The sequence below is a fragment of the Mustelus asterias genome, chromosome 9, assembly GCF_964213995.1.
Source record: "Mustelus asterias chromosome 9, sMusAst1.hap1.1, whole genome shotgun sequence".
NCBI lineage: Eukaryota > Metazoa > Chordata > Chondrichthyes > Carcharhiniformes > Triakidae > Mustelus > Mustelus asterias.
Genome location: NC_135809.1, coordinates 109,326,697 through 109,340,835, shown reverse-complemented (window position 1 = coordinate 109,340,835; position 14,139 = coordinate 109,326,697). Strand labels below are relative to the sequence as shown.

At 40.6% G+C, this 14,139-nt stretch overlaps 2 protein-coding genes across 5 annotated transcripts in view; one reads left to right on the top strand and one right to left on the bottom strand.

Annotated features, from left to right (window-relative positions):
- Positions 1–4,714, top strand: part of LOC144498909 (uncharacterized) — a 60,719-nt gene extending 56,005 nt beyond the window's left edge. For 2 of the 3 annotated variants that reach the window (XM_078220797.1, XM_078220796.1), the window contains exon 8: positions 765–873. Coding sequence is in view for 1 of the 3 variants with exons in the window: in XM_078220799.1 (XP_078076925.1) it covers positions 765–1,105 (341 nt within the window). In the remaining 2 variants the exon portion in view is untranslated. Of the gene's footprint in view, positions 1–764 lie in introns of all 3 variants that reach the window. The other variant, XM_078220799.1, reaches the window with a different exon arrangement.
- Positions 4,715–8,256: 3,542 nt separating this feature from the next.
- The window catches only part of LOC144498907 (uncharacterized), a 29,565-nt gene continuing 23,682 nt past the window's right edge, over positions 8,257–14,139 (bottom strand). For both annotated transcript variants that reach the window (XM_078220793.1, XM_078220794.1), the window contains exons 8-9: positions 13,024–13,347; positions 8,257–10,979 (exon numbers count right to left, since the gene is read on the bottom strand). In XM_078220793.1, the coding sequence (XP_078076919.1) occupies positions 10,972–10,979; positions 13,024–13,347 (332 nt within the window). In that variant the 3' untranslated portion in view covers positions 8,257–10,971. The remainder of the gene's footprint in view (positions 10,980–13,023; positions 13,348–14,139) is intronic.

Sequence of the window (14,139 nt, the reverse complement as noted above, 5' to 3'; positions counted from 1 at the left end):
GCACAGAGACACAGAAATCAAGTTACAGAATACTGATTAGAATGCGAATCCCTACAGCCAGCCAGATCTTAAAGTTACCAGATCTGCTACGGTGTTCAAGCTTTTTGTAATATGGAGTGACTTGGTGCTTAATAGTTGATGTCATGCTAACTGTTCCACTTATCTCCTGTGGCTCTCCCTTTGCCAGTTGCCAGGATGTGATATGTTTCATAATTGTTTCAACTTTAGTAAATACCTCTGAACTGGAAACATGCCCATTCTGATAGTGCACAAATATTTGCCCAGAAATGAATAAATTGTATCAATTTGGCTTTTCTGTGTAACTGGTATATAAATTACTAGTATATAAACTATAAAACCTTTTAGTATTTGTGTATAGCACTTTAATCTCGCAGTCAAAGTTCCCGGTGTGAAGAATAGAATTCCTCCTTGTATCTCACTCTTGAATATTTTTGTTTCTTTTATGGCTCCATTTCCATTATTCCTTTAACTCCACATACACTCAATTGAGACAGAGGATGGCTAGACTGTCTCTGGCTGTTGTCCTGCTTATTTCATTTCAAGGCTCGTGATTCATGCAGGGACTTGGTGACAAATGCCTCACTTCTTGTAGAATATTAGAAGCAGTTGAGACTAAAATGAAAAGGCCCCTAGTGTAGGAGTGCAGAGCTCTACTGCTAGAATTTTCCTTGTATTAATAGAATTAAATCTATATCTATGTCACATTTTTAAGAGTTTTATTGTTATTAATTTTATTCCAACAGATAATTTCCAGGAGGTATCACAGATCACTTGCCGGACTGAATGTCCTAAAGCTGGCCAGCCTGTGACGGTTTCCTGCACAATTACAGGATCCACCATAGAAGACACCCACATCACTTGGTCCAGAGAGGTTTACCCTTTTGAAGATATGATCTGCATTACCAATACACCGTTTAAAACTGGTGTAGGTTTCACCACTGCACTAACTTATGTACCAAAGCAAGAGGATGGCAATTGTAAACTCCAAATTGAAGTGATCACTGAGATGGACCCAATTTGCCGAGACTTCCAACTGAAATTAAGTGGAGTTGGTATTTCAGGAACAGGAAGCAGCTCATTGTGATTTTGATGTGAAAGATGGAAGCAACCCCATTGTTTTTATCTTGCATTACCTATTCCATTGGTGAATGAAATTTCATCATTTATGGTCTAACGTTTTCTACTCACTAACACATTTATCCTTTATCTTTGTAAGATATGTGTATCTAAGATAATCAATAATACAGACAGCTGAATGATTAATGGAACCAAAAGAGAAAATGCTGGTCTGGCAGCATCTGTAAGGAGAGAAAAGAGCTGACGTTTCGAGTCCAGATGCTCCTTTGTCAAGGCTAAAAGGCGTAGAAAGTGGGAGATATTTATACTGTAGGGTGAGGGAATGAAAGATGAGTCATAGCCATAAAAACAAGGGGAAAGGCTGCTAATGGCAGTCCATAGAGGGAATAGGAAGTGTGAATGGCCAAATGGCAGAGAAGCTGAAATCAGAGGGCAAACTGTGACAGATGAAGATGTGGGGGGGAGGGGGAAGATGGGTGGGAGGAGGTAATATTGAGAAAAAGAGGGGAAAAGGGTAAGAGAAGGGGATAAAATAGGGGGAAAGAAAAATAAAGAAATAAAAGGCAGAGAACAATTAAAAATTAAATGATTAATGGATTTTCCCCATGTTTCTAATTAGCTATTTATATAGAAATTGAAAGAATGAGCATTGAGGACAGGCCTTCAAATGCACTGTTTGTGAAAACAGAATAACTGCATAAAATAGAGGAACAAGGGATATAAGTGAGGGAAGAGAGGAGATAATGAATTAACTGCTAAAATGATCTCTACACACTATTGTGCTGGCTGCATAGGGTGAGAATGAGAGGACACAGTGTCATCTCCTGTGTTGTCACTCTTCAAGATCATAACTGGCCCCATTCCTGTAATGTTCCATATGTTCTCTTTGTGTGGGGTAAAGGTATGCAGGTGGCCTCCAGTGTCTATAGTCACCATCTTCTGCCTAACCTGTGTGGAACCTTTTCCTGCAGGATAAAGTGTGACAACCAGAATGTGCTTGTTGTGACTGAATAGTTATGGTGTTACATGAGTAAGTGAGGGGTGCATGTGTGGAGAAAGATGGAGTGGTGTTGTGATTGTAGGAAGTGAAGGAAATCAGTGGAGGATAGTGCCTGTGTGCTTGCAGGAACGGACCATTGAGATGAGAGGTAAAATTCTTGGGAACATTGAGGACGCTCTTCAGGATTGCAGCCATTTCCTGTGAACTAAGTTAGCATTGACCTCCTTGGTCACCTCTTCCCACTGACTATAAAAGAGTTACCTGGTGAGCTTTCTGTTGTCTGTTTCAGCTTAATTGTTTGGAACATGAGGGCAAAATTCTTTGTATTTTCTTTCTTTGGTTCATGGCGATTGAGTAACTTGCTTGATTTATAAACTGGCAACACGTATGAAAGTCCAAGTGGTTTTGTTTTCATCCCATGGCCATGAATTTGAGAAGTAAATATGCTTTGTGTATCGTACAAAGTCTGTTAAACAGATGCATTTTATCTATTTTTAAAGGAAGAACCAGACTGATAAATTTAGCAGACTCCGAGGTGCTGAGGTTTTCTACAAATGCCATAATTGAAAATCCAACTCCCTGTCATTGCAACATGTACATCTGACACTGTAGGATTACAGAATTCCTTCCCCACCCCTAATATTTTATTCCTTTCATTATCACTTAAAACAAGTAAGCAAAATACATCTGCTTTATAACAAGATTGTTGTATCTGCTTTAAACTGGAGTCAGTTTGTTTTATTTGAAGGCTGCTATTTCTTCTGTGTATATTTATAAAGCAGAAGAATATTAATATTGGTTTCAAATTTGGAAGATATCTTTACCAACTTTTATAATTTGACAAAACATTTTGTTAACTATGTAAGTTTTCTTTTAACAAATGAGTGCAGGAATAGTTATTTCTAATTCACTCCACAGCATACATTATTTCTTAGTTGGAAAGATACTTCAGAAACACTTTTCAGCCTTGACCCAGAGGTGGCTCTCATTCCTCTTAAATGTTTAGAATGCTGTCATTTGTATGACATATGAAGTGGAGACCCCACTTGCTCTCTTGGTTAGACATAAAAGATTCTGTGACTCTTCAAAGAAGAGCAGGGAAGTTCTCTCCATGTGTTACACCATAATTTTCCCTTTAACTGAAACACTCCTCATTTCTTCCCTTTTTTTCTCCACTTTCCCTCAAGTTAGTACTGTCTTTCCCTACGTTCAATAGAATTGTTGCTGAGATGAGAAGATGGCCTTATGAGGTGCGGTTGAGTCAATTAGGCTAGTATTCTCTGGAGTCTAGAAGAATGAGATGTAGTCTCGTTGAAACAGACACGATTCTGATAAGATAAACTCTGAGAGATTGTTCCCCTTGGATGGGGAATCTAGAACATGGGGGCACAGTCCCACGATAAAGAGGACAATCATTTCAGACTGAGGTAAGGACAAATGTTTTCATTTTGGAGGGTTGTGCGCCTCTGGAATTCTCAATTCCAGAGGGTTGTGGATGCTCCACCATTGAATCTACTCAAGGCCAGATGTGATAGATATAGATAGATAATTTTTTAGTCTCAGAGAGTGGAAGGATTTAGGGAGCTTGCAGGAAAGTGGAGTTGCCTCATTCAGTGCCAGCTTGAAGGGCCATACAGTCTTTATGTTATTTACATACATTTACCAGAGACTCTTAGTCAACAATCTCATGTGAATTCAGAAATCTGTGAACTTTATGCACTTGAGCGTAATGATGGGCAACCTAGGCAAGTGAGTGGGCCACAACCTCCTCCATCTCAGTGGGCCGCAAGATTGAAATCAGGCTTGTTCACTAACCATGACCTCATTAATAAGATTAAACACATTTAATACGTGCCAATATTTCATAATGATGTTATAGAAAATGCTTAATCGTGTATATTAATGGAATTATCATCAACTTCAAATGGAAAAAAGCAAATTGTTTACATTTTTGACATAGTGGGAGCACATGTCTTACAATCAATGTGTGCAAACAACAAGCATCACATTTCATTTGCCCTTGCTTTACGTGCGCATCACTTCAGTCATACCGGCAGGAAAAAAACCTATGCAGATGGAAATCAGTGGATTGTGGCAACCCTCTGCATGGGAAGTGGTCAATAAAATGTTTCATGGGCCACACATAGCACCCAGATGGATGTCATGTGCCCCCCCCCCCCCCCAGCCACAGGATGCCCACCACTGTTTTGATGCTGCATATCCTATGTAAATCTATGTATAGGAAAGCATATTACTATTTCATTCATTTTTTAACCTGATGCAGGATTTCTTGGTTCAGTTTGTTTTGTAATCATAAAATTGCACATTTATGATCTCACAATCCAAAGAATTTTAATTGAGATGGCCCTATTGTAATAAATGTTAAACATTTGGGATTTTTACTAAGTACAATTGAGAGATTTAACTGTCAAGAATTTCCCTGTATATTCATGTTTTACTTACAAATGTTTTCTTTTTAAAAGGTGAATTGTATCTCTTCTGGTATCAACATAGTTCTGTATTTGATCAGCAAATGAAGTTATTCTGTTGTAGCAACTTTGTTTATTTCTACATACCAAAGGAACATGTAATAAAGATTTTGTATATTGGTTTAAACATGTATGAATTGCTCCTAATCTTTCAAACACTGGATGATCTTGTGTTGTTGCTTAAGGTGAGATTGGAAGATATTGAGTTAGAATCTGGATAACTTGATTTTTGGATGTGGTGATGGTGATTCTTGACCTGCCTGCACCCATTCTGATTGAGATGAGTATCACGCAAAATTACTGTTCCCAATTAATTGTAGCACAAGCCAGCACCCCACACCAACACCACTATCTGCTCATGAGTGCTGTTGGCGAGCTGTGTGTACAGCAGCAGGCCTTAGCAGCATTGTTTGTAGACAGCATGGTATAGCCAACTTGCTCTTTTTGAAGACACGTTGCACACTGCACAGTGACTGCAGCGTGTAACATCTAAAAGATAGGCTGCAGCATCTCACCAAGCTTCCTTCAACAGCTTCTTCCAAGCCCGCAACCTCTAACACTTAGAAGGACAAGCAGATGCATGGGAATTCGCCTGCAAATTTCCCTCCAAGCCACACAGCATCCTGACTTGCAACTATATTGCTGCTCCTTCACTGACAACAGGTCAAAGTGTCAGAACTCCCTCCTCAATAGATAAAAGAAAAAACTGGATTACGGAGCTCTGACGAAGGGTCATCCAGACTTGAAGGGTCGGCTCTATTCTCTCTCCACAGATGCTGTTGAACCTGCTGAGATTTGTTTTAGCATTTTCTGTTTTTGGTCCCTCCTCAGTAGTGCTGTTGATGTATCTACACCACATGGACTGCCACAGTTCAAGAAGATGGCTCACCGCCACCTTCTCAAAAGTAATTAGAAGACCAATGCTCATTTTATCCATCCTCAGGAAATAAACAAAGAACTCAGTGGGTAAGGTGGAATTTATTTGGGTTGGACAGCCATAAAAGGATTGACGAGGAGAGCAAATAGGTGGATCAGCAAGCACTTTGGACAGGTAAGTGAACAGGTGGACCATGAAACACTAGGGTGTGAGACATGCTGAGAAACACCTAGTTTGGTGAACAGGTGACAAAAATGTGAGGCACATAGCTGAGTTTGTGAGCTAGGAAGCATGCTGGCAGTGAGCATGCTGGTGGGCAAATAGCAGAAATGGAATACACTGCGACTAGGACAGTGGAGAAGTATTCTGGACAAGTGAATGAGTAGGCAAATTAGAAACATTCAGGTTGGCAAATGAATAATCTTGCAAAGAAAAAGTTTTTTTAGGTGAGGGACTTTCACAGTTTAGTCTTCCTGCTTCAACATGAATAGAATCATTTCCAACTCAATACTATGTTTGTGGTACCGTCATCATATTAATAGCATTGGTTGGGGGATAGGGGCAGTCTGGGGTTGCTGAGCTTGGGTGTGGGTCATGTAGGAGCTGTCTGGAGGTACAGAGCTCAGGATGGGGAGGGTAATGGCAGTTTGGGGGTGCAGAGCTCGGGGGTCAGGGGGTATCGGCAGTTTGGGGATCCAAACTTCAGGGGTGGCTGGCAACAGCAGCCTGGGGTTGCAGGGCTCGGGGGTGGGTAGGGTTGTCTTAGGGTGCTGAGCTCGGTGATGGGGGAGGATAAAGGCAGTGTAGGTCCAGCCCCTACACCCCTACCCCCACCCTCACCCTCAAGCTCAGCACCCCCAGACTGCTCATACTCCCCACCTCAGCACCCCCAGACTACTTATTCCCCCCACCCCCAAGTTCAAACCCCCAGACTGTCCCTCCCCCTCCCCACACCAGTAGCAGCTTCCCCATCCCCCCACTGCTGGCCCCAACCAGTGCTGAGCCCAGCAACCACATGACCAGCATCACCCCCCCCCCACCCCCACCCCCACCCCGGAAGAAAAACCACCCATGCAGCCACCCAACAAGGAAGCCAGTGGTCAGAGCAACTTACCTCCTCACTCCCCTTCGCTACTGCGGCACCTGCAGCAATCTTTTATGGAGCAGATGTTTATCTCACTGGCCTGATGTCTCTCTGACGAGGTTATAAAGGTGAAAGGGAACGAGTACCGTGTTAATGATATTGAAATTGTGTTATTTCAAGAAGAAATTAGATAGAACTCGTGGGGCTGAAGAGATCAAGGGATATGGGAGAGGCACTGGGGTTTGTAACACTGTTTCTTCACTGTCACTGGATCAAAAAACTTCTTTCCTAACCGACTGTAGGTGTACTTGTACCAAATAGACTGCAGAGGTTCAAGGCAGCAGCTCACAAGTCTTCTCAAGGGCAATTAATAACGGGGATGGACAATGGTCTTGCCAGTGATGTCCATATACCAGGAAAGCATTAAAAAATCTGAGATAGCAGAAGGGGGTGACTAAAAGCTTCGAGAAATAATATGTTAAGGAGGGTCTTAAGAGGGAGATGAAGAGGTTTAGAGAGGGGAAGATGTTTGAGTAGAGAATTCTGAGCTTAGGGTCAAAGTGGATGAAGTCACAGCTGCTAATAGTGGGGGAAAGAAATGGAGGAAAATGCAAGAGGTCAAAACTGAAGGAGCAAAATCATATGAGGATTCATATATAGTGACAGGGAATAGTCGATATGAAGAGATATGACCTGTCCGATGGGAATATTTCAAATTGAAGATATTGGGAATCAGGAGCTAAATAGGTCAGAAAGCACACAAATGAAATGTGATGGGGATCAGTGAAGAATAGAATATAGCAGCAGAGTTTTGGAAACACATGAAATTTATTGACAATCCTACATAGGTCAACCAGGAGAGATTGGAATAACTAAGTCTGTGGGTGGCACTAACACAAAGTGAGGCTCAGCAGTTGATGGACTGAGGCAGGGATAGATTTTCCATGGAGTTGAAATGGGTTCAGAAGCTCAAGTCCAGATAAATAAGGCACAATGAATCATATTGAACCTGTCTGGTTGCTGGAGATGGGATGGAATCAGTGGAAAAGGATTTTGGTTTCTACTGGGGAGGGGGCATAAGAGGACAACTTTGGTTTTCCCAACATTCTACATGAGGGAGTGGTAACCCCTCCAGGAGATGGATGTTAGGATAGGCAATCTAATGACACAGAGGCAATGGAGGGATTCAGTGCATTGGTGAGGTAGAGCTGTGCTACATGTGAAGTTTGACTTTGGATGATGTTGTCAGGAGGTAACAGGCAGATGAGGAAGAGCAGATAGATCCCCTTGGCAGACTGCATAAGTAATTTAGTCAGAAATATGAAGAAATATATTCCGATTGATAAAACTTTACTTCAGATTCTCCACTTAATCCCTTTTAATCGGATGTATAAATTGTTAAAATTGAAAGCCAAAAGTTAAAAAGAGGATAATAAGAAACCAGGAAAGCACTTATAAATAGATACTGCATAAAAAGCAAAGTTGATGCAAAACCAATGCAAGGCATTGTATAAACCATAAGTGTAATAGTGTCCAGTTTTGGCTGCCTTATTTTAGGAAAAGCGACACAACCATGACTAGGATGCAGACAAAATACACGAGGAGAACCAGTTTACCCAACATTTGGTGATTCTAAAGACAATTATAATTACATCTCTGAAGTGGCTCTGGAGGCACACAAACAGTTGTCAAGAAAGTATGCCAGTAATGAAGCAAATTTAATATTTATTAGTGAGAAAGACTTTACTTACACATCACTGTTTACCACATTTATATTTCAGCTCATTGTGATACAATCACTAGTTTAATTACGGAGATTTACAAACAGTACAATTTTGTATTTACTGTCTTGCGTATATAGTAGAAAATTAAGCTCCAATAACAATTCACCAGTTTATAAATATGATATGGGAAGCATTGCAACATTAAGTACAGTGGCATTTAAGTTGGGCAATAGTAAAGCATTCACATAATTAATACTGAAAATAACGGAAATGCACAATAGACTGATCAGTGTCTGAAAGAAGTGCAGATGTATTCCCACCATTTTTTGATTTAATTTCTGGTTTTCAGCATTTACAACACTTGAAAAAATTCTTACAGATAAAATAGATAATTTATTTTGAGTCACCATTCAAAGAGAGCATTAAATTGAGGTGGAGCATTTTCTGACCAATGCTGAATAAACATGGGTGACTAAAGGAAACAATGGAAGGAAGGAAGAAATTTTTAAAAGTCTGCCATTGTGCTGAATTCTGGCTATAATTTTCAAGTTGGTGAATCTCGAGCATCTTATGATTAACACAAATTATTGCATAAGGCAATAATTAAGTTCCAAAGTCCACGGATGCAGTGGAAAATGAGATTGCACCTGCAGCTAATTTTAAATCGTAATTTTAAAAAATTTGTTCATGGGATGCGGCCGTTGCTGCCTGGGCCAGCATTTATTGGCCATCCCTTAAAAGTCAACCGCATTGCTATGGATCTGGAGTCACATGCAGGCCAGACTGGGTAAGGACTGCAGATTTCCTTCCCTAAGGGGCATTAGTGAACCAGGTGGGCTTTTATGGCAATCGCCAGTGGTTTCATGGTCATTGTTAAACGTTTACTTAAGATTTTTATTGAACTCAAATTCCAGCATCTGCCATGGATTCGAACCCGGGATCCCAGAGCAATACCCTGGGTCTTTGAATTACTAGTCGAGTGACAATATCAGTAGGCCACTGCCTCCCCTCATTTGGTTGCATTCCACCACGCTAAATAAAAAAAATGACTCAAGTAATGTACGTTAAACATTTTTTTTTTTACAAGCAATAGTTATTAGAAGCATTCCATCATGATCATAATTGAGATTTGATCTCATACAATAATTATCCTTAGTGACATCAAGGACATGACCTGATACATTGGGAGCCAGGACTTGATTGGATATGCCAAGTAGAAGAAAAATTAACACATGCGATACCGTGAGCTAGATGTTTTACTTTGCAGAATTGGGATGTGCCCAGTGCCTGGTGAGACTTCTGTCCAGCATGATGTCTCCCAGACCTCTGCTAATCTTCAGGCTTCTTTTAATCTCCTGGATAAACCCCTCTAACTGGGCCGTAGGGCCTTTTCTGCATTGAGCGACCAAATTGGACTTGGGAGCCTGCCTGGTGTAGCTCAGAGATTAGTTACAGAAGGCTTCCAAATCCACTTACATTCAACAAAGTTTCTTTCTTTCAAATCTGGCACTTAATGCTTACAGGTTTTTGAGGCACTTTAATTTTAAATGGCCCCGATGCTGCTATTGGAACAATGTAGCATTTAGCACTCATCTGATGAAGGGGCAATGCTCCGAAAGCTCGTGCTACCAAATAAACCTGTTGGACTTTAATCTGGTGTTGTGAGACTACTTACTGTGCCCACCCCAGTCCAACGCCAGCATCTCCACATCATGGTGCATGTTTTGCACTCATTCTGGTAGTGACTGTTGGTCGACTTACTTGCTGAACGGCAGACCTATTCTTATGCAACAGAACTGTTTAATTATCTCCATTCAGCAGGCACGAACTTAAGCTCGTCTATTTAAAACGTGGTGAACGAGATCCCAAAATGTTTGTCCTAATTGATATAAAATCCTTATATTCATCAAAATCTTAAAATCCCACCTCAGGGAAGATTATTGATACTGGTTCCTCTCAAAATCTATATTTAATCTGAATCTATGTTGTGTTCCCAGGAGGGCAGTCATATATTCTCTTCATATATCTGAGTGGAACGATCAAACCATTTACAATAATTATTGAATCGCAACCAAAGTGTGTGCTACCACTTTAATCCAAGGTGCTATCTTAATGTTCAGACTAAAGTTAACCAATGTCTCGGACCTCCAACCTCAGGTATTTTTTCTTTAACTTCTGCATTCCGTTCTCGCAACAGATGAAAGTCAGTTGAAGGAATTAATCCAGTGTATCAGTTCCATCAGATGTTCAGGCAATGGGGAAAATATCTTATCCAGATCTGCTCATGTACTCAGGTAAGTGTTCCTTCACACCATGCCCAATAATGATGCCTAACTGCAGAGGTTGTACAGACTGCGCAAAGTGCATGTCCACATCTGTACTGACAGGGTGGGGCTCAAACAAAAGGTACCTGAATCAATCGGGCAAGTCAGATTACTATATAGACATTCTTGGAGGTCGTGGTTATATAGTATTCACCTTTCCCTTCGTAAGCTGAATGTACAGGAAATTCTCTTCCTCAGTGGCCATCATAATGCAGTTAGGTTCTTTTTGGTCCCAGGTATATCCACAAGTTTGTGTTGAGGAAAATGTGGTATCAGGTCTGAGAATTGTGCAACAAAATCTTTAACATAAACAGTGGTCAGGGACAGGTGGATCGATAATAGTATCAGGCAGGGTTCCACATTTTACACCTTCTTTCAGTGGTCTGTAAGACAAGAACAGTATTTAGTTTTATAGTTTTCAGCTGATAAGATACCACTTTGGCTTTGTTACATTTTCCAATGGCTTTGTCAAGTACTTCAATAAGGTAGACTGCTGGGTTCAACTTGTCCATTTCATGGTATGGTCCCTTCCATTTGTGTTCAAAATAGTGTTTGTTCTTACCCATAATTCATGATCATGGCCTGATCACCTGCTTGGTATTCTGCAAGGTGTACCTTTCTGTCAAATTGCTTTTCAATCTGTTTTCACTTTTCCAAATTCTTTACTGCAATCCTGTTCAGTGTCTATGTGCCGTAGCAATTGTTCAAGCCAATTCATGGGTTGAAGCACTGAAGTCAAGGTTAAATGACGTGAAATTCTGATCAATCTGCCTGGCATGGCTTCATAGGGGGACACTTGTGTAGTGTGGTGTGGACTGAATCAGTATGAAACACAAATGTTGGGTGGCACAGACAGGATGGGCTGAAGGTCCTCTTTCTGTGCTGTAAAGCTCTATGACAAAGATAACATGTTGATCCAGTGAACGAACAGACAGAGACACATACACACACACACCTTGCAGGGAGTACAGTGTAGGTTTACCTGAATTCCAGGGGTTACAATGAAACAAGAATACATGAATTAGGGCAGTGTCCATTGGAATCTGTTCCAATAATAATCTTGTCTGATTGGGGTCTATGCTTATAAATATTCATTCTCTTCTGTTGCTGTTCTTGCAAATGCTTTGATTCAAATACATTTAATCAATTTGAATTATAAGTATTAAAATTTCAAAATAGTTCTAAATTCAACTAAGATGCCATGTCATGCTAATTGTAATCTACTTTTTAAAAAAAGAGACCAGATACAGGAAATATTAGCACTACGTATTTGTTTTTCATACGCAAGGACACATCAGCGCTTTCTAGTGAAATTTATTTTGATACAACACATTTTTCATAAATGTACGTTTGTTTGGTATTTGTTGGTTTTTAAGGATGTAAAAATACAACATTTGAAAATTTGGCATTGCTGGCTCACAGCACCAGAGCTCAGGGTTCATTGCAGCCTAGGATCACTGTCTGTGTGGAGTTTGCACATTTTGCCGGCGTCTGCATGGGTTTCCTCCAGATTCCCCAGTTTCCTCCCACATTCCAAAGATGTACAGATTAGGTGGATTGACCATGCTAAATTACCCCTTCGGTGTCCAATGGTGTGTAGGCTAGGTGGATTAGACAAAGTAAATGCATGGGGTTACGGGGATGGGGTCTGGGTAAGATGTTCTTTCAGATAATCAGTGCAGACCTGATGGGCTGAATGGCCACCTTTAGCACTGTAGGGACTCAATGGGGGCAATTCTCCCATACCGACCTGCTAACTTTTTGGCGTGTCGAATCGGGAAATGCGTGCGTGTGCCAATTCGCGCATGTGTTCCCGATGCATGCACGTCTCCCACTGCCAGAAATCCGCGCGGTCAGGATCACGCAGGAAACCGGTGGGAAGACCAGTTAAGTAATTTTAATCTATTTTTAATGTTATTTGAATGTCATTATCAGGACCGGGACTGAATTCTCCGGGCCCGATAGCATCTCCCATCCCGGCAGTATAAATTTACTCCGGCAGGGTTTACAGTAGCTTCCCACTTTCGGGTAACTAGCGGGAGACCCCGCTAAAGTAGAGGACAGAGGCATGTCTACGAAGTGCCTTGGATTGGTCCAGTCATGTCTAGATGCGGAGTTGGAAAGAGCCCTGTACCTGTTGGGGTGGGAGGAGGGGTGGGGGGGGGGGGGGGGGGAGAAGAGTCTGTACAATAGTTACTTGACAGTTATCAGTGATTTTATTTCTTCTAACCTTCTCTGTGTAACTATTGGTGTAACCCTATCGTAACTATCTGAAGTTTGAGATTTAAATCGCATTTTACGGCCCATGTTACAAAGATGTGCTTTGTCTGTATAGTGTGCAAGAAACAATACTTTTCACTGTACATTAATACATGTGACAATAATAAATCAAATCAAGTATAGGGAAAATATGCACTAAATTCATACCTCTAAGTTGCATGGTAAAACAGGCCCTCGAAGGCCTGTGTGAGGTTGGGAAATGAAGAACCTCAGTCTTGAATGCCATCTGATCATATTCTGGCTTAATTAACAATTTCCATTGGCTTTCACAGTAGAAGAAGCCAGTCGTTTCATCCAATTGGGAATCAGTAGAAGTAATTCCTGGATCATCTGTTCTTTCATCATCTTTGAACCACATGAACGTTGTTTCCTTTGGAAAGAAGCCATGTGCTCGGCATACAATCACTGCTTCTTCTCCTACCTTTGGGAATTCTGGTTCGCATCTTATGTATTTTACTAATGGAGGAGATACTGTAACAATGCAAACAAAAAGTTAGATGGAGTATCATCTTGCAAGTTACTTCAATAACTGACAGAAAATAAAGTTTAAGAAAGCTAGTAAAGTTATTCGTCACAAGCATTTGGCTACAGGATGAGGTTACACTAAATCTCAAATTTTGATCATTCAAATTCTATCATACAACTTCTAATTTAGTGAATACAATGTGTGCCAAAATTATATATAATGCACAAATTCAGACGTTTAAAAAGTTTACAGAATCTGTAGTTTGTTTGCATCAAAACGTTATGCACAAAAATAATTAAATTGATGGCCTGAAAAATACATTACCAGCAGAATTGTGAGATAAGTCAATGAATGGGACGATGCAGTGATTTTACCAGGCTTTGGCACGAATGTACTTCTAAACCCTCAGCATAGGCAATACATTGGGCAAACAAATGTTTGTATTACGACAAATTATACTATAAACCATATTTTACATTGTGCAATAACAGAAATGAAAGTACCAAACATGTTAATATATGATTACAACAACTTATATTTATGTAACACCTTCCCGACCATACAATGTACCCTAAAGCACTTCAAGAACATTGTTAAACAAAATTTGACACCGAGTGACATAAGGAGGTATTCAGGCAGATTGATTAAAGAGATAGGGTTTAAAGGAGCATTTTAAAGCAAATAAGATGGGTAGTGAGATCGAAAAAGGGGATTCAAGAGTTTAGGCCCTCAGTAGCTGCAGACAGGGCTATAACTGATGGGAGTAGACAAAATCAAACCATAATCAGAGGGGTTCC